General features: G+C 42.5%; 1 protein-coding gene across 1 annotated transcript in view; it reads left to right on the forward strand.

The window, feature by feature from the left end:
* Positions 1-25,650, forward strand: part of LOC307231531 (metabotropic glutamate receptor 8-like) — a gene marked incomplete at its 3' end in the record, with an annotated part of 159,710 nt that overhangs the window by 96,140 nt on the left and 37,920 nt on the right. Inside the window, 3 exon segments of the mRNA XM_080002286.1 lie at positions 15,582-15,717; positions 15,978-16,132; positions 16,760-16,897. Coding sequence (XP_079858412.1) covers positions 15,582-15,717; positions 15,978-16,132; positions 16,760-16,897 — 429 coding nt within the window.

Genomic DNA, 25,650 nt, shown 5'->3' on the forward strand with positions numbered 1-25,650 from the left:
CAAACATATGAAAAATGAGGATAATAAGGAGGAAAATAAACAAATGAATGCAGGATTTAAAAATGGTGACACACTTTAACTCAGAAACAATAGTGAGGTAGAAAGTAATTTGAGTCTCATTAAAACAGTTAAAAGAGAAATGCCAAGCGGGTAGTTGACTTCTCTCCAGGCGAAATTAATTACATTTGACAGCTGCGAACAGATTGGACTCTCCGAGGACTTCCGGGTTGAATGACGATGGCGTCGGTGTGTTTCTCTCTACGTGGTCGGGCGTCGAATCAAATCAATGTGACTACACTACCTTAATCAGTTAGGCTTGAATCTTCTGTGGATCGGTTGAAAACAAAAACGAAAAAAATGGAAGTGATGTAACTTCGCAAGCCCGCAACATTTGGGGCTTAAAATAAAATAAGTCAAATAAGAAACCGCCGTTCTCCAGCTGGGGCTGGAGCAGGCTTGTTTCGTAAAATTGTAATTGTGCGCGATCAAAGAAAGAAAAAGTATAAATAAAATATAAAAGAAAGTTCTTTAACTGGAGGAGGACCAGCTTCGTACCACCTGCTGTGCATCTCTGAGGAGAAGAGCGCTGATGCAGACAGTCCAGCTGTGTACTCTACAGTTATCATATCAGAATTGTCCAAAGCAAGGACTCAGTTGTCTGAACCCGTCTGAACCAGTCTCACCCACGCCAAAGCAGTTTGAATCTATTTAATGTCGTCCATACTAGTCATTCTGAACCAGTCTCAGCCTTAATTATATATATATATATATATATATATATATATATATATATATATATATATATATATATATATATAGTTGCTACCAGTGAAATCTAATCTGTTCCTGTCATCAACTGAAAATGTTTGCCCATTTGCCCTTTTAATTCCCTACTAAATTATTTTAATTGTTTTAATCACACATTTATTGAAATGGAGGCTCATCATCATCGCACACGAGGTCTGTGACCCCTAGAATCAGGTAAAGTGTGTGTTTGAATGGACTGAACGTCATTCACACAAAGTTAAAAATACATCAAAGCCAGATCCGTGAGTAAAGACTGAATCATTAACATCACTGTCGCATCATACAAACGTGTTTTTTACTCTTAAGCACAAAATTGCACCTTTTCTTCTCTTGTCCAAAGGGATTTACCACCAATTATGGGGCAGTCACAGTACGTTGGAAATTTTGGAATTTTTAATGATGTTAAATTCTCAATTTTAAGAAGTCTGGAGAAATTACTCTTTAAACACAGAGCATTGGGACTATTGCGTTGTGTGATCGGCAGCATGTCTATTGTATGAAAAAGATGTCTGCTAGGCCAGGCGAGGCTAACAGGACGATGGATGATAGGGACAGTAGGATGATAATGGACTGTGGCAGTTCCGCCTGCCACACGCCACCCGAGTGGCATTTTCAAGGACCTCCGACAGCGAGACACAGGCAGAGATGATGCAAACACACCAGTTTGTTGCAGAGCTCGGGCAAGATGTAACAAGCCAGGAGCAGATGGAAACATGTCATGACGGAGGCTCTCCCTGTATGTGCGAGGGGGGATGTTTCTCATTAATTGGTCTGACGAGCAACAGGCGTACAACCACCTCTGATCCCGCGCCCAATTACCGAGACCCAAGACAGGTGTGGCTGCTTAAACCACACCACCCCACACCACACGGACAATAATGAATAACCTCTTTTCCAGCATTTTCTGTCTCTGAATAATATCCCCCGCCTGCGAAACCCAGCTCTGTTATTCAGTTTGATATACTGGATATTTACTGAAGAGGGATCTGCTAATCATCCGTCTCAGTGCTCGGATAGCGTCGATGTGGAGGGAAGCGGAGTCCGCTTCAGTCACCATCAGTAGTTTCATACATTGCATTAACATTTTTCTGTATGTGTGTCTGTGTGTGTGTGTGTGTGTGTGTGTGTGTGTGTGTGTGTGTGTGTGTGTGTGTGTGTGTGTGTGTGTGTGTGTGTGTGTGCGTGTGTGCGCGTGAATTTTCAAAGGATGGTAAGTAATTCATGCTCTCTGCTGATAAGATGTTGATGCGTTTCTTCTTTTATAAAGACATTAGATAGAGAACCTCAGGTATTTCTTTTGTTTTCGTACATACTGCTTTGATAACGATCTCCAAGCAGCGCAGTTTGACTTCCAGCTCGAAGCTTAGAGCAGAAATGCGCTCAATGGAGCTCAGACGAACAAAGTGAAGTAAATCCTGCAGCCAATGAGAGGCAAGAGGCATAATCTTATGCCCAGGAATAGGATATCCGTTCCACTGGATGGTATCCCACAGCGGCCTAAAAACATTATACTTCTGGGTCCAAATCAGTCTTTGTTCTTCAGGAAACGGTTGATGTTGTTGTTGTTTTTTTTAGCGTGATGGCCGTTCGTCATTTTTTCTACACGTTCTTTTTTAGAACAATAAGATGTTTATGATTAAAATATTAAATGAGACTCAATTAAATACAGACGCCTACGAATACGTGAGTAATATGTACAATAACATAAGATAAAGAAATTATAATAAATATGGAATGAAATATAATTAGAATAGAATATACAGAAATAATATTTAATTCATTATAACTAATCTAGATGGATAGATGGGGGACGGATAGAAATCTGGATTTTTTTTCAGATCTTACACATTTTGCAACACGTGGGAAAAACCAACATAAAATGCCTCTATTTAAGTAAACATGTATGTAACTTAACATATTGTAAACATGTCATATGTTTGTATGATCTTTCATTACACAGCAATGTAATGGCCTCGTCTAGATTTCTATTTTTGTTTTCTGTTATGATGTCTGATGTTTCTACACGAAGAGAGATTCTCAAAATATGTTTATCAATGGTTTTCCCGATTGGGATTAAAAAAAAAAAAGAATACTTCAAAGAGCATTTCACAAAAAGAGAAAGTTAAACATGAGCAGCTTTCTTTTGTTATTGACTTGGCCAGAGGAGAGGTTTAGTTCTGGGTGCTTGACTCTAATTATTTAGGATTCTTCTATTTCGGACATTCAGTGAAATACAAGCTCTTCTCCACAATTTAAACATGCAAAGATTAAGATTCTTCATTAAATGTATGGTTCATTCAAGTCCAGCCACAAATGTTAAATCTCTTCTTTCAGCAGTCAAACGACATTCTGTAATATCTAAGACAGTATGGGTACCACCATAGGACTTTTATTTTCATATTGGTTCATACTAAATCTCTATCTGTGTTTGATCATTAAACTGAGAAACATAGACATCGTATACGGAAGAGTATGCAGTAAAAATAACAGCAATTTTTAATTATCGTCTTCAAAATCAACTTCTACTACATCTTCAAAAGACTACTTATTAAATGAAACTGAAGACATGTAATAACTTACTACCCATCTCTGTGTATATTCCTTTGTTAAAATACACAAAAAACACACCTGCAAACCATTTTTGAAATACCGCCTTTGATTTTGAATAGGGATGAGAGATGAGAGTCTGCGGAATGAAGAAGGAATGAGAAATATGTTCTTCTAAGATCTATCTTCCAAGATAAAATCAGCGCAGCGCTGTCTTGAAGATGATTAAAGTTTGAGTGTCCAGCGGCAACTTAGATAGAGTTGTCTTTTACTGTTGTTTGTTTCAGAGACTTCAAACAGACTCCTCCATATTTCACAGAAAAATGTTAATGCAATGTATGAAACTACTGATGGTGACTGAAGCGGACTCCGCTTCCCTCCACATCGACGCTATCCGAGCACTGAGACGGATGATTAGCAGATCCCTCTTCAGTAAATATCCAGTATATCAAACTGGATAACAGAGCTGGGTTTCGCAGGCGGGGGATATTATTCAGAGACAGAAAATGCTGGAAAAGAGGTTATTCATTATTGTCCGTGTGGTGTGGGGTGGTGTGGTTTAAGCAGCCACACCTGTCTTGGGTCTCGGTAATTGGGCGCGGGATCAGAGGTGGTTGTACGCCTGTTGCTCGTCAGACCAATTAATGAGAAACATCCCCCCTCGCACATACAGGGAGAGCCTCCGTCATGACATGTTTCCATCTGCTCCTGGCTTGTTACATCTTGCCCGAGCTCTGCAACAAACTGGTGTGTTTGCATCATCTCTGCCTGTGTCTCGCTGTCGGAGGTCCTTGAAAATGCCACTCGGGTGGCGTGTGGCAGGCGGAACTGCCACAGTCCATTATCATCCTACTGTCCCTATCATCCATCGTCCTGTTAGCCTCGCCTGGCCTAGCAAACATCTTGTTTATTCAATAGACATGCTGCCGATCACACAATTGATGTATTTTTAACTTTGTGTGAATGACGTTCAGTCCATTCAAACACACACTTTAGCTGATTCTAGGGGTCACAGACATCGTGTGCGATGATGATGAGCCTCCATTTCAATAAATGTGTGATTAAAACAATTAAAATAATTTAGTAGGGAATTAAAAGGGCAAATGGGCAAACATTTTCAGTTGATGACAGGAACAGATTAGATTTCACTGGTAGCAACTATATATATATATATATATATATATATATATATATATAATCTTGCTTAAAAGTAAAATTATAATTTACATATTTTTTTTACATCATGAATGTACCTGTTTGTACTTGTGTTTATATATTATTTTGTTATCACACTGATCAGCTTTCTCACCTAAACGTTAGTTTACTTCTGAGCTCAGAGTGGTTTAGTTTGGTTCAACGTTTCAGAGGCTGTAAGTGTGGTTCAGGTTAGTTTAGAGTTAGTTTGGTTAAGACGGTTCGGAATGACTGGTACGTTTCTGTTGATGACAGGAAAAAATTTGATTTCACTGGTAGAAATATATATATATATATATATATATATATACAGTATACTGTATAATGTGTATACCGATCTGCCACAACATTAGAACCACTGACAGGTGATGATATATATATATATATATATATATGTGTATCTGTATATATATATATATATATATGTGTGTGTGTGTATATGTGTGCGTATATGTGTGCATATATATATATGTGTGTGTGCATATATGTGTGCATATATATATATATATATATATATATATATATATATATATATAATGATCAGCCACAACATTGAAACCTCTGACAGGTGAAGTGAATAATATTGCTCAACTTGATCCACACCTCAAGGGGTGGGATATATTAGGCAGCAAGTGAACAGTTAGTTATTGAAGTTAATGTGTTGGAAGCAGGAAAAATAGACAAGTATAAAGATCTGAGCGACTTTCACAGGGACCAAATTGTGGCAGCAGGTCTTGTGGGGTGTTCCTGGTATGCAGTGGTTAGTACCCACCTAAAGTGGTGCAAAGAGGGACAACTGGGGAATCAGGGACAGGGTCATGTGGGCCCATGGGCTTATTGATGCATGTGGGGGGTGATAGATCGAGATAGATAGAAGGTGTCAGAACACACAATGCATCGCAGCTTGCTGCGTATTGGGCTGCATAGCTGCAGATGGGTCAGAATGCCCATGCTGACCCCACCACCAAAAGTGCCTACATCATGTGAATGGGCGGGGTTAGGGGTTTGATTTGATCGAGCATCTGTGGGATGTGCTGGCACAACCAGCCCGATCCATGGGGGCCCCATCTCGCAACTTACAGGACTTAAGGGATCTGCTTCTAACGTCTTGGTGCCAGATGCCATATGACACCCTCGGAGGTGGAGTCCATGCCTCCACGGGTCAGAGATGTTTTGGTGGCACGAAGGGGAGCTACACAATATTAGTGGTTATTATTGGTTGTTTTAATATTGTGGCTGATCGGTGTGTGTAGAATATATACATGTGTATACCGTATTTTTTTTTTGGGGGGGGGGGTGCATTAGGCTATCCCAAATTTTGTCTCATTATAAATCTGAAAGCCATCTCAGATCTCAGCCCATTCCTCTAACACACAACTCCCTTCAGCCTCTCGTATTGAGGAGTGTATTCCATTTTGAACTTGTGGAGTAGCTTACATTGGCGTCACACTGTTCCATCGGTTTTATCAGATTGGAACTTTGGACCAAATTTCAAGGTATACTTAAGTAGGTTTTGGGATTGCATATGTAAAATGGAAGGGAGGAGCATTTCATTGATACTTTAGCCATAGCAGTAGTTGTAGTGGTGGAAGTGGTAGTTGTAGACATTGAATCTCTTTGTTTTTCTAAGTGCCCTTTCTTAATTTCCATCGTATCCCTTCAAGACAGATAACCCATTCCACCCCTTTCACCTCCCTCAATTTGAATTCAGAAGTTGGCGTCTTCAATTTGTCGGCATATTCTGTGATCTGGTCACTGTCGCTGCAAATGCCTGATATTTCATTTGCTGCCAGCAGCTTTATGTTTCTCCGCCATAACGTTATCAAGCCGGAATGTTCTGTGACATTGCCCCACTCTCCCCTTACATTTAACTAAATGTATCCGTGCTCCGCAGTGCCAGATAAGTGCTGGCGAATGGAGGTTTTGAATTGAAAGTACCCCAGCAATGTGACAACCCTCTGATGCTAGACCAGTCTCTGTGTTGCAGCAGACTGTTGCTCAGAAAGGTAAAGCCGCTCTCATATGTATGCAAATGGAGGAAACGGTCTCATGGTGAGGGATAATGTACACTTTCGTGTGAGATGTTAATATTCTACCATGTTTCTCTGAAAGCCCTACGTGTTTGAAAAGCATTTCACCCAATATTTTAACTGCACCATATACCTCTGGGGGATGTTATGGAAGATTGTGGCACCAACGTTTTCCACGCCATACTTATTGTAATGCCCAGAAAATTAGACAGAGCGCCGCTGAACCAGTTTGTGAGCTATTAAACAGGAGTCCCAAATTAGAGAACTAAGTCTTTGTGAATATCTTGTATGTTACACAGTGCATCTAGTAGCAACGTAGTGGCGTAGTAGTGCACTGCGGTCAGACAATGACGCGGTTAGTTCTGCATAAGAAGCTTGAGGTGCTGGTGGAGCTGAGCTGAGCTGAGTGTGGGAGTGGGAGTGTAGAGTGTGGGTGGGGGCGAAGCTGCGAGTGGGCCCACCTTGCTCTCACATTCCACATCTGAGACTGTGGGCTGATGAGAGAGCTCTCTGTCCCCGTCTCATCCAGCACGAATGGTTTCCTCTTACTCAGTTTAATGCTGACACATCCACAAAGTCCACAGACACACAAAGACGCTGATTAGTTCGTCCTACATTTCCGCGGTCTGACGGGAACAAAAGTCAACTAGTAGAGCACGATGGCGCCATGGCAGTGGCAGCATTAGGACTTGGATTCCACTGACAAATACATCCAAACTCAAAGAATCCATTGAATACATATTAAGACTCTTCTCCTAGATGGAGGATCCTAGATGCTGTGATCTGAGACGGGAGCATGCTGTGATCTCGTGAGAAGATGGAAGTGAGTACAGATCGAATATGGCGGCGCCCAACTACACAAACGAAAACACCGGCAATCTGCTCCAACTCAGACAAATAACAAAGTGAATTGCAAAATAAATATATATATATATATATATATATATATATATACTGTATATATAGACAAAAAACACTGCCGGAAACCAAGGTGGAGGACCTCAAGGATTATATTGATTATTATTATTATAACGAGTACGTGATGGAAGACTGATAAGACACCAAGACCATAACAATCCAGCGAAAAGAAAGAAGGCAGGCTCAGCTACTGACACAGCCACTCTTATCCCCAGCGCTGTAGAGGTTAGTGTTTTGGATGAGAATAACAACAAGCTGGACATGCTTGGTCCACTTCTCCGAGACATTTCGTAGATCAAAGGCAGCTTTGATTTCCTGCACCGTACCGTCGGCGAGATCCAAAAAGACAACGTGGATCTAAAAACCCCTGCGAAGCGTCTCACAACGGAGATGGAGGTTTTAAATAAATAAATAAATAAATAATGAAAGAGACTATCCTGGATATCCAATCCACAAGTACGCAGGACAACCTCATCTTTTCTGGGATCCCAGAGAACATGGTGAAAGACTTCCTCCACACCGCCCTGAAACACCCAACAGACAACGTGAAGCAGATCACCTTTCACTGGATTCACTGACTGGGACACCGTGTGGGTAACCGTCCCTGCTTCATCATTGCTAAGCAATTGCTAAACACTTCAAGTACAAGGAGCTGGTTAAAAGCAAAGGACCGGAGCTAAAAGGAACCACGCTGGGTATGAACAACCAATTCCCCGGGAGATCAACGACTGGCGGAAGGTGCTTTACCCAAACAGAAGGGTTAACGGGTATTGCTGCTTGTCCATAAACTTTAAAAAGACGGTCCGTTATTCCCAGAATCCTCCACCACACCCTGGTTATTCTGATAATTATGATAAGCGAGATGTAGAAATTAGCATCCTATCTATGTCAGGATTGAAAATATTGCTCACTCTCATCATCTTACCTGTCTAAACCCTCCCTCATTACTTCTCTCATCACTCTCACTCTCTATTCAGTCTCTCACTATATGTACTGTATGTATATATATATATATATATATATATATATATATATATATATATGAACTCTGAAATGTTCTATGTTTATCTTTGTCTATTTGTCATTTGTGTGTGTACATATGTATCCCCACAAATTTCCTGCAATACTTCTTCTTTCGGCTGCTCCCGTTAGGGGTCGCCACAGCGGATCATCTGCCTCCAATACCTTCTGTAAACTTGTTGCAATACTAGGACAGTGAAAAGGAATGTAAAGAAGAAAAACTCAGACTTATCTATGGAAATAGATAGATCTTTAACTATTTCTTTTTCAGAGAATGGACTTCCTTCATTGAACTGAATGACTCTCTAGAAATATCACCATCCTTACTCTGGGAAATGGCTAGGGCAGTTCGGAGAGTAAGTATTATTTCTCCACTCACAAGAAAAAAAAGGACAAGAATGATAAAATAAACTAGAACAAGATTAAAAGACTTTTACTCCCAACAAGCCCACTCACCCACTGAGCAAATCTAGAATGAGATCTGGACAATTACATCTCAACTTGATAAATCGCCCATCAAAAGACACAATTCCTCATGCAACGAACAAGAGCGAATTATTTTGAATTCAATGACAAATCAGATAAATTTCTTGCCAATCGAGACGTGATAGAGAAAAAAACACTTATTTCAGCCACCAAAGATCCACAGGGTAGGATAACATACACCCGCAATACATCAATAACATATTCAAAGACTTTTATAGTAAGATATCACTCAAATGATTAATCAAATATATCAAATATTAACTCCCTCCCTAAACTATCCACAGAGCAGGCTATCACATTAGATCAACCACTTACTCTATAAGAACTCAGGAAAGCTCTCTTCTCTATGCCCAATAAACACTTCTGGCTGCTTATATCCCCATTATTCATCAGAATGGTTACAGAGATTAAGTCAACCTCCACCATGCCTCTGCACATGAATACTGCTCTCATTTCAGTTTTCCTCAGTTATAGAACTATAAGCCTAATTAATTTTGATTTAGAGATTATCAGTAAAACACTAACCAACATAATTGAAAAAGTAATTCCATTCATTATTCACCCAGACAAAACAGGCTTTGTCAAGGGCAGACACTTATACAGCAATATGCATGGTTTATTCAGTCTGATCAGCATATCTCAAAGGAACAATTTAAATATTGTTATTGCCTCTTTAGATGCCGAAAAAGCATTTGACAGAGTTAATTGGACATATCTCTTTTCCACCCTCAACAAATTTGGCTTTAGAGGGTCACTCTTTCAATGGATCAGAATCCTGTACAACTCACCATCTGCTTCCGTCATCACCAATGGTTACACTTCACAGCATTTCACTCTACAATGTGGCACAAGACAAGGATGTCCGCTCTCCCCTTTACTATTCGCCATCTTTATTGAACCCCTCGCGGTGGCCATCCATCAAAACAGAAATATCATTGGCATACAAACAGGAAACTCTGTTCATAAAAACAGTTTGTATGCAGATGATATTTTGCTGTATTTACGGAACCCAATATCATCCCTACCGGAAGTGTTCAATCTTATATCTTAATTCTCAGCTATCTCAAACTCATCTCAGGCAATACAGTGGACTAAAACCACGGTCTTACCACTGAGTGGGGAAGACTAGAATGCTGTAACCCAGAAACTTCCCTTAACCGTCACAACGGGCAACATTAGATACCTTGGTATTGATATCTCCACCAATCTGTCAGATTTGTTTACCCTTAACTTTACTCCATTGCTCAAATCCATTGAAGAAGACCTCACTTAATGGAACACCCTACCCATCTCACTTACAGTATTGGTAGGATAGCAGCAGTGAAAATGAATATACTACCAAAAATACTATATATTTTTCATGACACCAGTCCAACCAACAGTACACTGGTTTAATACTCTTGACTCAATAATCAATGAATTCTATTGGAAACACGAGAAACCGAGAATTAAACTAGCAGCACTACAGAAAAACAAAGACTGTGGAGGCCTAGCAACCCCCAAAGAGATTCAGATACTACTATTTAGCGAACCATTTTCAATTCATAATTAAATGGTTACAACCAGAGTAACAACTGGGCCATGGATGGCAAGACACTGAACAAACAATGTCAGGATTTATCAATATCTGATCTCCCAATCCTAACTGAATCAATAAGGAAACATAGTTGCTTTAAAAACTCATTCATTGCAACGACTCTGTCAGCCTGGTGGAAATTCAACAAACTCAGTGGTTACACTCTATCTCAAGTCAAGTCAAGTTTATTTATATAGCCCTTAATCACAATACACTCTCAAAGGGTTTCACAAAAATCTCCAAACAAATTCACTTCAATCTGGCACAACCCAGATTTTCTGGTTAAAAACAGACCAATGATCTTCAGGTCTTGGAAATGACAAGGAATTACTCATCTGGAACAAATTTTTGAAGACAATTCATTTATATCTTCCAGTCCTACCACAGTTTCCCTGCAATTCTTCAACTGTAACAGTCTCAAAAAGTTAAAATATAATTAACAAACAACATCCTACAATCATGGGACAGAGACTACTTGCTGTTTCCACCGATATAAGCCCGTGGAAGCTTATTTGCAGCAACACCTTTTCTATGACCCGCAATTCCAAAATGCAACAGATCAAATACAAGATTTTGCACAGAGCACATATCCCCTAACACAAAATGTTGAAAATGGGTTTCCTGGATAAAGACTTTTGATGTCATTGTTCTCTCAATACTAGAGATGATTACTTTCATGCCTTCCGGCTCTGCCCACCTATCCAAGCATTCTGGACCAACTTCACCGCGAAGCTATCAACCCTTCTGGGTCACAGCATTCCAGTTTCCCGGTCTGTATGTCTCCTCGGTGACCTCTCCTTAGTTGACCCACCACTCAACCACCAACCCATTTTGATCCGCTTAACAATTGCCAAGAAAATAGTATTACTCAAATGGAAAAACGTAGTAGTGATTAGTTGTTTATAGACCCAAACATGTTCTCCAAAGAGGGGGGTAACAAAAAACTGTGCTCTTGTCGTCCCACAGGTTGTCCACAGGATAGAGTTATTGCAGCAGTTCTTGATGATTTAACAATGAATAAAGAGTGGCATTGCAGGTTGAGAAGTTTAACTCAACTTGCAGACTAACGCTGTCCTACGTAGATGCAATGGCATCCAAATACTCTGTGTTGTATGCCCAGCATGCTGAAAGCACAGGTTAAAAAAAAAAATATATATATATATATACATATTAAGACTCTAGAGACTCTTCAGTGGCCTCTAAACCTGCTCAGCATCTGTAACAGAAAAGAGCTGGTTTTTTACTTAACAGTATAGACTTTAACTCTTAGGTTTGGGGTCACTCTCTATTAATATTATTTTTATTTGAACCTGTTATTTAACTGATCACCGACATTTAGCACTTTCGAGTTAATGTGTTCTTCTACACAGCCCTGTCCTGGTCCACTTTGGCTTGAATTATTTAAAAGTTGTACTCAACCATCACTAATTTTACCTTATTCCAAGTAAAATTAAAAAAGTTATAAAAGTATGAGAATAGAGTACTACACACCAAATCACCAGATATATATATATTTTTTTACATGTTGCCTGCCTCCAGAAAATATATGGCATTCCCTCCAAAATTGGTTAAAAATTCAAATGGTAATCAGCAGAATGATCAATTACAGTCAAAGTTAAATGACCAAGTTAGCTGTAGATACAGACGTGTATAATTGTTGTGATGTTGAATCAGTCCGTCTGATTTGTTTGATTGTTATCACATTTTGAATAGTTAATGATTAGAAATTCAGCCACAGAGGCAAACCGTAGTCAACAAAATAGTTTCAAAAATGTGGAGCTTTGGGCTTGTATGTTTTGTTTGGGGCGGGATTCTCTATTCGCGCGCAGCGTGTTGGCAGATTAGTGTCAGTGACGGGGCGGACCTTGGGTTTGGCGAGATTAGAGGCAGCAAATCTCAGAAGCGAAGAGTGAGCGAAAAACAAACTCCCTCCGTATTCTGCGATGACCCGAAAACTTAGCACTTGTGGAAATCACGTCTCCCGCAATGTGCTGCTCTGTGTGGAAGGGGAAAACCTTTCAAAGCAGAGGGGTTGACCAGCCATGGTCCTCTCGGGTAAAGCAATCCATGATGTGGAACTAAAGGGAGGGGAAAATAAGGTTGCCCTCGTGTGACACCATTAAAATTATGATAAATGGTATTCTGATGGCATAGTCCACAAAGCTTTAAATATAAATATTTTTATTTAACAAGGTCAGTCACTCACTTAAGAAAAAGAATGGTGTTGGTCCAAGACAGGAGCAGGAAAAAAGCAAAGCAAAAACATAACTTTTTAATGTGGCTAAATGACATAAAATCTAAGCTTATGTCGCTTAAGTCCTATATAAATAAAGAACATTTCCTTATCTCTTGTACGTCTTGACTTTGGGTCATGTCCAAGCCATATGACCTCCAGTTTTTGGTATGACGTAGAAATCTTTTTGTTCCAATTTAGTTAAAAGTTATATTTTCTTTTTCTTTTCATCGTAGTAGCACCCATGGGCCCCTACAACCGGATACATTTTCAACATTTTTTAGCAGTGGTAAAGGTGCTTTTTACCTTGTTACGCTCCATTAGGCTATGTTTAGCCTTTTTGAATATCCCAGAATAATGACTGTGGCAAACAGTCCGTTCCACCACCACTGACAAAATACATTCTGTTTAAGTCGATTTGGGTGGAAGCCCCCGCTGAATGGCTTAAATGTAAATTGCTTTGTGGTTTTCCCAGGGCGGCCGGAGATGAGAGGTATCGGTATCCAGCTCCAGGACTGCAGGGGTTTGGGAAGATGAAGGTGGATGTCTCAGCAGACTGACACAGAACCAACGGATGTCGATTTAATGGGGTGGAACTGGGAGAGAGAAGGGGGAGGGAGAGAGAGACGTCTGTAGGAGGATGAGAGTTTGAGGCTGACGGCGACGAGGGGACGCGAGCGCAGGGAGGGTGATGGAGCTCCCTGATGAGGAAAGCGAACAGAGTGGCCAAACGGAATCATTTAGACAAAGCTGTTTGTTTAACGTCACCGTGATGTGTCCAACACATCTGGCCGTTTGACTGGCGGGCCGGCCAGCACATCCACTAGTTGAAACTGTTTGTGTGTGTGTGTGTGTGTGTGTGTGTGTGTGTGTGTGTGTGTGTGTGTGTGTGTGTGTGTGTGTGTGTGTGTGTGTGTGTGTGTGTGTGTGTGTGTGTGAGTGAGTGAGTGAGTGAGTGAGTGAGTGAGTGAGTGAGTGAGTGAGTGAGTGAGTGAGTGAGAGAGAGAGAGAGAGATCCAGCCTCGAGCGGAAAAGAGCTGGAGCCGATGTGTGACTGTCCTCACGGTTGCCCTCCTCTGGTTTCACATGTTCGTCAGTGGGCCACGAGCCAATTTCTGAGTGAGAATGGTCCTACCACGATTATATTGTTTTCCGAAAATAACCAGCGCTTCACGTTAATGTCTCGCCCTTGTAAATTCGTGGCACGTAATTGCACTCGAAAAAATATGATACAGGCCACACAGATGATGTTGTTGTTGTTGTTGTTGTTGTAGATTTCCTCTATTGACCACTGTACATGAGGCAAATTGCCCCACAAGGACATTAAAGATTTATTCTAATCTACTGGCCTGCGCTCTGGACGAAGGTAGCACCGTGTTCCCTCTCTCTGTGTAGTGGACACAGTTTTTCCCGCTGTGCAGGCGCCGGTCGGAAAATGGTCGACATCTCTTCCTCCAGACGCTCCGGGGGCCGCAGTGTGGCTATCGGTTACCTTTCAGCGTCCATGTTTTCATGCAATCAATGGTGAGAGGGCAGTGATACCGGCGGGGCGGAAAGTATCGGACACAAAACCTGGGAAACAAGACGACACGGGCTCCAACCCACATGACGCTTCGATCCGTCCGTCCGTCTCCGTCCGGGATCCGTCTCAGATCCCGGCGCGTCCTGCCCCCTTTGATCAGATTCACACGTTCACGTCCACATCCGCCCTCTTCTCAAAGAGGATTGTTGCCTGGACCTGGACGGAGTTGAGGCAGGACGATAGCGAGCACATCTAGGCCAGTTCTGCCGCTTTCCCAAACCAGATCCATTTTCATGGTCCGCTGTGCAAACTGCAGCCTGGCCTGATCTGCTTTTTCCTTTTTTTTTTCGTTTTTTTTTTTTTAACCGCTCCTGGTTGCTCAGATAAGCGGGAAAAGTGATCCGCAAACCTCCATTTTCGACTTCAAGACGTATATGCTGTGTTGGAGGAAAGTTCTGTACCAGGAGCTGCACCATGAATGGTTGTACTCGAGTTGATGAGATGTTTAAACGAGGTCTCCTGTCGATGGAATTACATTTGTGCCAATAAACTCAGCAAAAAGATTCACATCACATACGCGATATTTAGCATTCAGAGCAAAGAAAAACAAAATAAATAGTGATAAAGTTTGGTCTCAAAGGCAATTTTGATTTGAATTCTGTCATTTTGGAGAAAAAAGTGCAATATGTTGTATATATGTTTCTACTTTTCTTTGCTATCAATCATAAGTGTTCTGTTTGTTATTTGACAGATGAAGGTTTGAAATATATATGTATATATATATATATGTGTGTGTGTGTGTGTGTGTGTGTGTGTGTGTATATATGTATATATATATATATATATATATATATATATATATATATATATATATATGTTTTTTCCTTTTTTTGTACCATTTGTACCAACGTGTTTACCATGGAATCATGGTAAACACTTCATGAGTTAAATAAAAGCTTTTTAAAACTCAAACTCTCTCTCTCTCTCTCACTCTCTCTTTCCAGGTGGATTTTATCTAAACCCTAAATACGTCCGTGAACCAGAATTTTGACTTAAATGTTTTTTTAACCTGCCTTCCCTGCCCCTTATTCCCTTGTCTCTCTCTCTCCCATCCTCTTCTTTGTGCCATTTCCTTTATCTCCGCCCCTCTCTCTCTCTCTCTCTCTCTCTCTCTCTCTCTCTCTCTCTCTCTCTCTCTCTCTCTCTCTCTATCTCTCTCCCTGTCTCTCTCTCCCTCTCTCTCTCCAGGTGGAGTGTGTATAGCTCAGTCGGTTAAAGTCCCCAGGGAGCCCAGACCTGGGGAGTTTGATAAGATTGTCCTCCGCCTGCTGGAGACCCCAAACGCTCGTGCTGTCATCATGTTCGCCAATGAGGACGACATCAGGTGGCACACACACAGACACACACACACACACACACACATACACACACACAGACACACAAACACACACATATACACACACACGCACACACACACACACACACACACACACATACAAAATTGTTGACTTCTGGCTTCTCAATTCATTTCCGATTATTGATTCTACCTTTTGGGGCTAATCCTGTCCATACATAATTCGTCCTGTCCTTGGGTGAAGCTAACTTCATCGCTCACTGTTTGGGTTGTTCCCCGCTCCCCGTCAGGCGGATCCTGGACGCAGCCAAGAGAAACAACTTGACGGGTCACTTCCTGTGGGTGGGCTCTGACAGCTGGGGTGCCAAAATCTCTCCCGTGGTCCAGCAGGAGAAAGTGGCCGAGGGCGCCATTACCATCCTGCCCAAGAGAGCCTCAGTGGAGGGTAAGACAGGACACAAAACATACTGTAATCCTCAAGATTTTTTCATATGTTCAAGTTTCCTCAACATACAAGTTTATTTATACAGTCATCATTTTAAATTGTCGCATGGGAAGAATTTGAAATTTGGAGGGGAACGCTTTATTGGGTGTGGGGGTCCTCCCTCCTCCTGTCGGATTTCTTTATTGAAACCCCCCACTGGTCTGGCTATACTAGCAGGAGAGAATTATGATTTGTAAAATGTAGTTTCATCCAGAGGATCTAGAAGAGATGACAGGGAGAAGGGAACTGGTCTTGGCCTGGGCCCTAGCCCTACTCCTGCCTCTGGCTCTGGCCCTCGCCCTGGCTCTGGTCCTAGCACTGGCGCTGGTCCTGGCCCTGGCCTTGGCTCTGATCCTAGCACTGGCACTGGTCCTGGCACTGCCACTGGTCCTGGCACTGCCACTGGTTCTGCAATGCCTGTTATTGTCAGAAGATTCATGACCCTGAAGTCTTCAAAACATGATGTAATGAGCATTGTTTCAGAAACTCATGGGCATCAATTAGAAAACAATCATTCTTTATTCATCCACTTCTCTCATGAGCCTCCATGTCTCCAAGTGTAACTGCATGCTATGATTTCTTCCACAGCATTCGACAGGTACTTCAGGAGCCGCTCTCTCTCCAACAACCGTCGGAACGTCTGGTTCGCTGAATTCTGGGAGGAGAATTTTGGTTGCAAGCTGGGAATGCACGGCAAGAGGCCTGGAAGCCCAAAGAAATGCACAGGTACCGCTCCCAGTGCTCCCTTACTTTGTGAGAGGCTCTGGTGCAATGTCAGTTGGGGTTCGGGTTAATGTGATGAGGTGGTTAGGGAGGAAATAGAAACAGCACATCTATGTACTTTTACCACAGGGTTAGGGTTAGGATGAGGGTTCCGGTTTAGAGCAAAGTCAAAGGGCTTTTCAGGTCGACGTCCATGTAAGCTGTGGTTCTGGAGGTAGCTTGCGAAGTGCGGCAAACAGTGAAAAATCCACTGTCTGCAAATGTTCACTGGCACCGCAATATTTCCATGTAATTGGATAAACTGTTGAGAAGACTCCTTGGACACGGTGGACCATTAGTAGTGTCTGGAAAGTTGCCCCATCTTTCACTGCCTTAAGTTAACAGCCGCGGCATTGCCAGAATCCTGCCTGGCAAAGCCTCAAGTCAGCTTGCTTCGTCGTGTTATAAGAGAATAAGGTAGACAAGCTGTACTCCCCGCCAGTAATACACAGCCATGGCTTCACTCCAGCTCAGACTGTGAGTAAACACGGTGGAAGTAGCCTGGTCTCCCCCTTGTCGACTGGTTCTCAAATTGTCATCGATCTCACCTCACAGCAGAGACAATGCCACCGGCAAACAGCGATGGTACTGTCAGCAAACACATAGACTACAGTACATGCTGGGGAATTCTGGACAGCTAGATGTCAGTCAAAATCTACTGCTGCAAAGGAGACAAAATGGCTGCCACATATATATATATATATATATATATATATATATATAGGAGGTAGAGCTGGTCGTCTAGTAATCTAAAGGTTGCTGGTTCGATCCCAGGCTCCTCCTGCTAGCATGCTGTAGTGTCCTTGAGCAATACACTTAACCCCTAATTGCTCCTGATGGCTGCGTCCGTCGGTGTTTGAATAATTGTAAGTCGCTCTGGATAAAAGCGTCTGCTAAATGTAATGTAATGTAATGTAATGTAATAATATATATATCATTTTGTATATTATTGTATCGTATATATATATTTTTTAAATTAAGTTAAGTATATTGGTATACTATACTATAAGTACGTAAGTAAAACATTTTTGTAAACTGTAATCAGGATATGCATGAGCTTTATCCTTAAACTGTGTCATCGGTTCTGTTAAATCAAGGCACCAGATCTGATAAAGTAGTTACTTTCAATACTTGAGAGCCGATACTTATATCCTTTCACTTCAGTAGAAGGATCAGTGCTGTACTTTCACTCCACCCCACTTCATTCATCATCGTTATTGTCGACAGCCAATGTAAGAACTTTTGCACCATTGAGAATTAAGTCAATTTGTGAGAGAAAAGCGTCAGGAGTTGCCTCAACACAGTCGACTCCACACGTGGGAATGTGAACAGGACGCACGGTAAACACGTGAACACAAACTCATTTATCATGTGAACGTGTTCACACATTCACCCTTTTGTTATTCTTGACCCATTTCTGTGTGTGTGTGCGTGTGTGTGTGTGTGTGTGTGTGTGTGTGTGTGTGTGTGTGTCTGTGTGCGTGTGTGTGCTAGTGTGTGTGTGTGTGTGTGTGCGCGCGCAGCACATCACCCCCACCCCCCCCGCCCGCCTCAGTTTTTAGCGTTATTATTGGCCGCCGTGCCCCTCCTTTGTGTCATCCTCCATGCAACGCTCGTTCATCAGCACGAGCCGTTCCTTCCTTCATCCCGGTGACGTTCCCATTCCCGTTTGTTAACGCTCCCCCGCCCCAGCCCCAACTCACCCTCCTCCGCCTCTGCCCCCCTCGGATACCGTCGAGCGTCCCTGTCTGGGTGAATAATATGTGTGAGGCCGACAGTGTCTGTCGTTTGCCTGCGTCTCCGGAGCGCTGCACATTGTTGAGACACGGTGAGCTGAAGAAATGAGAATAATGACGTTGCTGTCGTTCCTCAACGCTCCCCTTCCACTTCTGTTTTGCTCCAGCCTTTCCTACTCTCCCTCCCTCCCTCTCTCTCTCTCTCTCTCCCTCTCCCTCTTCCTCACCCTCCTCTGTTTTTTTCCTTTCTTATCTTCGCAAGGATGCACAGCATACTCCAGTGCTGATAGAATCATCCATCTGTGGCGCACAGCGCTGTGTCTGATTAGCACTGTCTTTTTAAGAGGAGGATGAGAGAGAGAGAGAGAGAGAGAGAGAGAGGCACACTGTGACGGAGCAAAAGAAAATATCAGAAATGGGGAAAAATAAGACTCAAACAAAAAAAACATATGGAGAGGAGGGAACCCAAAGCAGAGCTGCAGTAATTGGTTAAACAGAGCCTGATGCGGCAGCCACGAAGAGTGGATTTTCAACACTGACCCTGGAGGAGAACAGTCTTCATTTTCCTTTTGGTGGTTAAGACTGCCACTTCAATGTACACAAATAAAAACACAAACAAAAACTAATTGATACATAGACCATCCATGTAGCGGCCGTTCCCAATATGCCGATTCACAATTCATCATACATAAATGCATTTTAATAATAGATTAAATTATAAATACCGAAAAAGTACTGAAAGCCGCACTTGAGTTAGATATCTTACAAAAAATCTGTGGGTGGAGGTGCAGGTGCAGGTTGCAGGTGCAGGTTGCAGGTGCAGGTGGGGCAGCAGGTGATCATCGCTCTGCAACATGCTGCTCTCGTTGTGGCTCTTTCTGGGACCTGCCTGTGCTTGTCAAGTAGCAATGCTGCAAAAACGAGTCTCAACATGGGCGGGGTTGCCAGGTCTCCATGACAAACCCAAACATCCCCCAACCCGTGGACAAAGAAATATGTATTAAAAAAACACTTAAAAAGGAGCCAAATTCCACAAGTAAAGATGGGCTCAAGAGTGTTTGTTTACACTCAGCGTGCTGGCTGATATGACCCGCCATTGGAACGTGGACCGCCTTCACTCAGGTAACCCTTACACACGATCATGTCACATATGTTTGCTCCACACTCTGTGCTTGAAACAAGCTTCCTAAACTTCCAGTCCATTCCAATCCTGTCAGCTGCTGAATTATCGCTGATTTTTTTCCTTATTTCTTTACCTTTGGAAGTCAACTTGATTTTGCTGTGTGGGATTGAGACTTCCCTGATTATTGTTGACATGCTGTGGAAATTTAGAGAAATAATTTCAAGTATCCAAAATGAAAAATGAAAGCACATTTTTGTTACATCTGAGAAAAACAACAATGTGTCAGGAATTGCACAGAAAAATTAATTAACAATAGAGAAGTATAAAATACAAATACTGTATATAAAATCTATACAAGATAAAATATCACGATCTTCTCTCCCTAGATGTTAAAATCACTTATTTTTGGATGTTCGGATGCACAAGCTTTCACCAAGACGCAGATCCAGAGTATGCAAAATAGGAACACTGAGAATGGGGGGGTTTGGAGTGGTTGGGCGACGTTTGTTTCATATTGGTGGTCTTTGCAAGTCTCTGCAGCATTGCAACATTGCAATTACAATTAGAATTGCGGTTGCTGACATGGTCGCTGATCCACAGGCGGCCTCTGGGGCAGCGATCCAACATGGATCCCACTCCACTGAACCGACTCGATCCACCGGGAGCAGCATTGTGCTGAATACAATTTACCGGCGTGGGCAGCCGAGTGTAATCCTCGATGATTCGGGTGGACTTTTTTTTTTTGAGAACGAGTGTGGATGGGAGGACACTGTGGGCCAAATCCTTTGGAAGGATGTCAGACATGCGAAAACAGGATTGTAGGCGAGAGAGAAAGAGAGAGAGAGAGAGCGCACAGGGTGAAATACAGCCAGGCTTTAGCACACCTCCGCTCGGAGACGAGAAGTAAATACAGAAAAGGGGGTATTCAGCATCCGGAAATAGCCGCTCTCCTCCACAGCTGCGGCTGCGATAAAGCCGCCGTCTGTTTAACCTGAGCTAAGTCGACAGTTTGGACGAGACTTGGTGTCTGTGGACGTTGTTTTTATTTTGGTGTTGGTGGGCAGAGCACTGAGAGGATGACAGCAATTGATTGCATTAGTGACTCCAGGCGAGTGTGTGTGTGTGTGTGTGTGTGTGTGTGTGTGTGTGTGTGTGTGTGTGTGTGTGTGTGTGTGTGTGTGTGTGTGTGTGTGTGTGTGTGTGTGTTTAATCAAGACAGTCACTGTCTGCAGAAATAGCTGAATCAGCACTTCACAGGTTATCGTCGTTCTGTATCTATGCGTGTGTGTGTGTGTGTTTTTGTCTGTTTATGTGTATGTGTTTGGATACACATATTTGTGTGTCTGTGAGTTGGGACTGTGACGGTATGACTTTTTTCTTTCCGCTCTGAAAAAGCAACCTATCCCTGCGGGATTGCCGTTTACCGCCGCGGTGGGGCACTTTTTTCTTAGATAGAAGCTTACAAAAATGCACAGGGATAACATTTCAATGAGGAATTACAAATAAGGGGAATCATAAATATAGACTGTTCAGTCACAACATTAAAACCACTGACAGGTGAAGTGAATAACATTGCTCATCTCGTTCCAACGGTACCTGTCAAGGGGTGGGATATATGAGGCAGCAAGTGAACAGTCAGGTCTTAAAGTGGATGTGTTGGAAGCAGGAAAATTGGCAAGCGTAAGGATCTGAGCCACTTTGAAAAGGTCCAAATTCTGAAGCTAGACAACTGGATCAGAGCATCTCCAAAACCACAGGTCTTGTTGGGTGTTCCAGTATGCAGTGGTTACTACCTACCAAAAGTGGTCCAAAGGAAGATAACCGGTGAACCGGCGACAGGGTCATGGGCGCCCAAGACTCATTGATGCACCCGGCAAGTGAAGTCTAGCCCGCCTGGTGTAATTCCACAGAAAAGCTACTGTAGCACAAATTGGTGAAAAAGGTAATGGTGCTATGATAGAAAGTTGTCAGAACACACTGCAGACCAGTCAGAGTGCACATGCTCACCCCTATCCACGGCCGAATGTGTCTACAATGGGCACATGAGTGTCAGAACTGTATCATGGAGCAGTGGAAGAAGGTGGCCTGGTCTGATGAATCACATTTTCTTCTACATCATGTGGATGGGCGGTGTGTGTGTGTGTGTGTGTGTGTGTGTGTGTGTGTGTGCATTTATCTGGAAAAGAGGTGGCACCAGGATGTATTATGGGAATAAGGCAGTGTGATGCTCTGGGCAATGTTCTGCTGGGAAACCTTGGTTCCTGGCTTTCATCTGGATGTTACTTTGACACGTACCACCTTCCTAAAACATTGATGTAGCGCAAGTTCACCCCTTCATGGCAACAGTATTCCCTGATGGCAGTGGTCTCTTTCAGCAGGATAAGGCTTCCTGACACGCTGCAAAAATTGTTCAGGAATAGTCTGAGGAACATGACAAAGAGTTCAAGGTGTTGACTTGGCCTCCAAATTCCCCAGATTTCAATCTGAACAAGCATCTATGGGATGTGCTGGAGCAACAAGCCTGATCCATTGGGGCCCCACCTCGCAACTTCCAGGACTTTAAGGAGCTGCTGCTAACGTCTTGGTGCCAGATACTACAGGACACCTTCAGAGGTCTTGTGGAGACCATGCCTACACGGGTGAGAGGTGTTTTTGTGGCAAAGTGAGACGTACACAATATTATGCAGGTGGTTTTAATGTTGTGGCTGAACTGTGTGTATTTATTAAAACACTATACTTATGGGTAGACATTCCCTTTGCTCTCAAAACAGCCCAAATTCTTCTTGCCATGGATTCCACAAGATTTTGGAAACATTCCTTTGAGATTCTTGACAAGTAGCCATTACAATATGGGTAACATGTGGCTATGAAGGGATGCACATGGTCAACAACAATACTCAAATAGGCTGTGGCATTCAAGCGATGCTGGATCGGTATTTACGGGCCCAAAGTGTGCCAAGAAAAATTCCCCAAACCATTACACCACCGCCACCAGCCTGGACTGTTGACACAAGGCAGGTTGGGTCCATGGACTCATGCTGTTGGCGTCACATTCTGACCCTACCATCTGCGATCCTCAGCAGAAATCGAGATTCATTAGACCGGGCTATGTTTCTTCAACTGTCCAGTTTGGTGAGCCTGTGCCCACTGCAGGCTCAGCTTTCTGTTCTTGGCTGACAGAAGTGGAACTGGGCGTGGTCTTCTGCTGTTGTAGCCCATTCACCTCAAGGTTCCACGTGTTGTGCATTCTGAGGGGTGCTCACTACAATTGTGCAGAGTGGTTTTCTGAGTAACCAGAGTCTTTCTGTCAGCTCGAACAAGTCTGGCCCTTCTCCATTGACCTCTCTCATCAACAACACGTTTTTGTCCACAGAACCCGCCGATCAATGGATGATTTTTGTTTTTTCCACCATTCTGTGTAAACTCTAGAGACTGTTGGGCATGACAATTCCAGGAGATCAGCAGTTACAGAAATACTCAAACCAGCCCGCCTGGCACCAGCAGTCGTGCCACAGTCGAAAACACTGAAACCACATTTTTCCCCCAATTCTGATAGTTCATGTGAACATTAACTGAAGCTGCTGACCCGTATCTGCATGATTATATCCATTGCACTGCTGCCAAACCATTGGCTGAATAGATACGTAATTGCATAAATAAGTAAGTGTACAGGTGTTCATAATTACGTATGTGCTCAGTGTATATATATATATATATATATATATATATTCTTTATAATGGACAAGCACTTCATTCCAATTAGACTGTGTAAAATAATTGGTTCTGTGTCCATGTTTTTATATTCAAAGCTATGGAATTCAAGGATAATAGGTTTGGAATAGTTTATTATCCTCTAAAACATTAGTCACAATGCAATTAACACTAAACCACATCTTGACTGGAGCCAGTATCTAATCAATCTATAGCTTCAGTGTGATCTGTAGACAATGAAAAGCATCTTAAACAGGGTACTCCAGATTTGTTTGTGGGTCCTTTTTGTGATGTTTAGTCGACTTATCTGTGATCCATTAATAAATAGGATTTTCATGTTAATGCAAACCTTTACCTGGAATGAAATGGCTTCCATCATTGGTATAGCACTGGGCTAATTTCCAATAACCCTGAAAGATTAAGCACAGTAAAGCTAACCAAACATAACAATCTCTTGCGGCAAATTTGAGTCGTTGTGAAAAAAGATTAAGAAAAATGTATTCCTGGCAGGAACTACAGTATATTCTCCACAGATGTTCCTGTGGTGCACTGTGATACAATAATGCACAGCAAGCAAATTGGTGGGAGGAAAATGGAGAAAATGCTTGCAGTATCCCAAGCCCGTGGCTCTCTTCATCACAGAAAGACATTTGCCGTTTCTCCGTGGAGCGGTCACGATTTTCCCCAAGAATAGAAATTCATCGGCAAGCATTGTTCAGCGCGCCGCTGTATTTCCAAGCACATCCATTCTTGGAACACAACCTTTTGTACTTTTCGACAGCGACACCAAGGTGGTCGGTTGACTGGGCTGAGCATGTGAGGACCGTTGGATAAAGCCTCCGTTCCCTGATGTTTTAACTACTTGAGTGGGAGTATGACCCAGATCTCAAAGGACACGGGACCCAGGCCCAGTGTTCTTTTACTCTGAAGAGGGTTCGCGATACCGGTTTAACCTTTGACTACGCTGACTCAGCCAATCTGTTCCGGGTGGAGAGCCATCTCTTCCGCCTCGGGAGCCACTGGACGGTTGTCTTCGACTGGATTATTCATCCAACCATTCAACCCCTAACCCACGACTCCAGCCCAATTTAGCGCCTAAGAATGTTTAACAAAATGGAAATGTCACAAAGGGTTTCACAGACAAATGCAAGAAATGGCGTAACAAGGTATTAAGAATAACAGCGAATATGCATTGTGGTGGGAGTTAATTTAAAGATTTGATATGTGTGTGCGTGTGTGTGTGTGTGTGTGTGTGTGTGTGTGTGTGTGTGTGTGTGTGTGTGTGTGTGTGTGTGTGTGTGTGTGTGTGTGTGTGTGTGTGTGTGTGTGTGTGTGTGTGTGTTTCCTACTAATTAACTGTCAGAGTTTGGAGATAGAAGATAAGATAAGAAGAAGATAAGAAGGTGTCTGGGTTTTTGGGTGATATTTATTTCAAAATAATTTATAACACTAAAACTAACATTTAAAGATAACTAACAATGCATTATTTCTAATTGTTATTGTTATTGTTGTTATTAATATTAAGATTTTTTTTTTTTAAACTGTGCGGATCACCGTGACCGTTCCATTTTTTAAATTCTTTGAGTCTTGGCAGTCGACACGGTGGAAGCAGCTCACTTATCTGTGGCAGGACAGACCTCCGACAGAAACCACCAAACTCTTATCGAGGGAGCTTGTGCTCAGAGGGCTGTGATGAATCAAAAATGAATTTGATCTCTTGACAGAATGCAGATGACATGATAATATGAGCGGCGCGGACACACACACACACACACACACACACACATGCGTGCGCACACACACACACACACACACACACACACACACACACACACACACACACACACACACACAGAGTACATATACTGTATGAAGACAATTTTTGCTTATGCTTTGATAACGCGGAGGCTTTGAGGCCGTAATCAGTTCCAAATGCGTGAACACCAAAGCAACAGAAAAATGTATTTCCCCTACCACCACAAATTAGAAATCGTCGACTCTGCTGAAGGCTGCCTCTTGATTCCTTTCCTTCCAGTGTCTGCATCAAGCGGTACCACAGCACCGCAGGTCATGGGCACTGGAATAGGGGGGACACCGGGGGTTTTTGTCCCCCTACTGTCAGGTATTATGGAAAATGTTTTTTGGCG

This window comes from Zeus faber, assembly GCF_960531495.2.
Source record: "Zeus faber genome assembly, chromosome: 6".
NCBI classification, from domain to species: domain Eukaryota; kingdom Metazoa; phylum Chordata; class Actinopteri; order Zeiformes; family Zeidae; genus Zeus; species Zeus faber.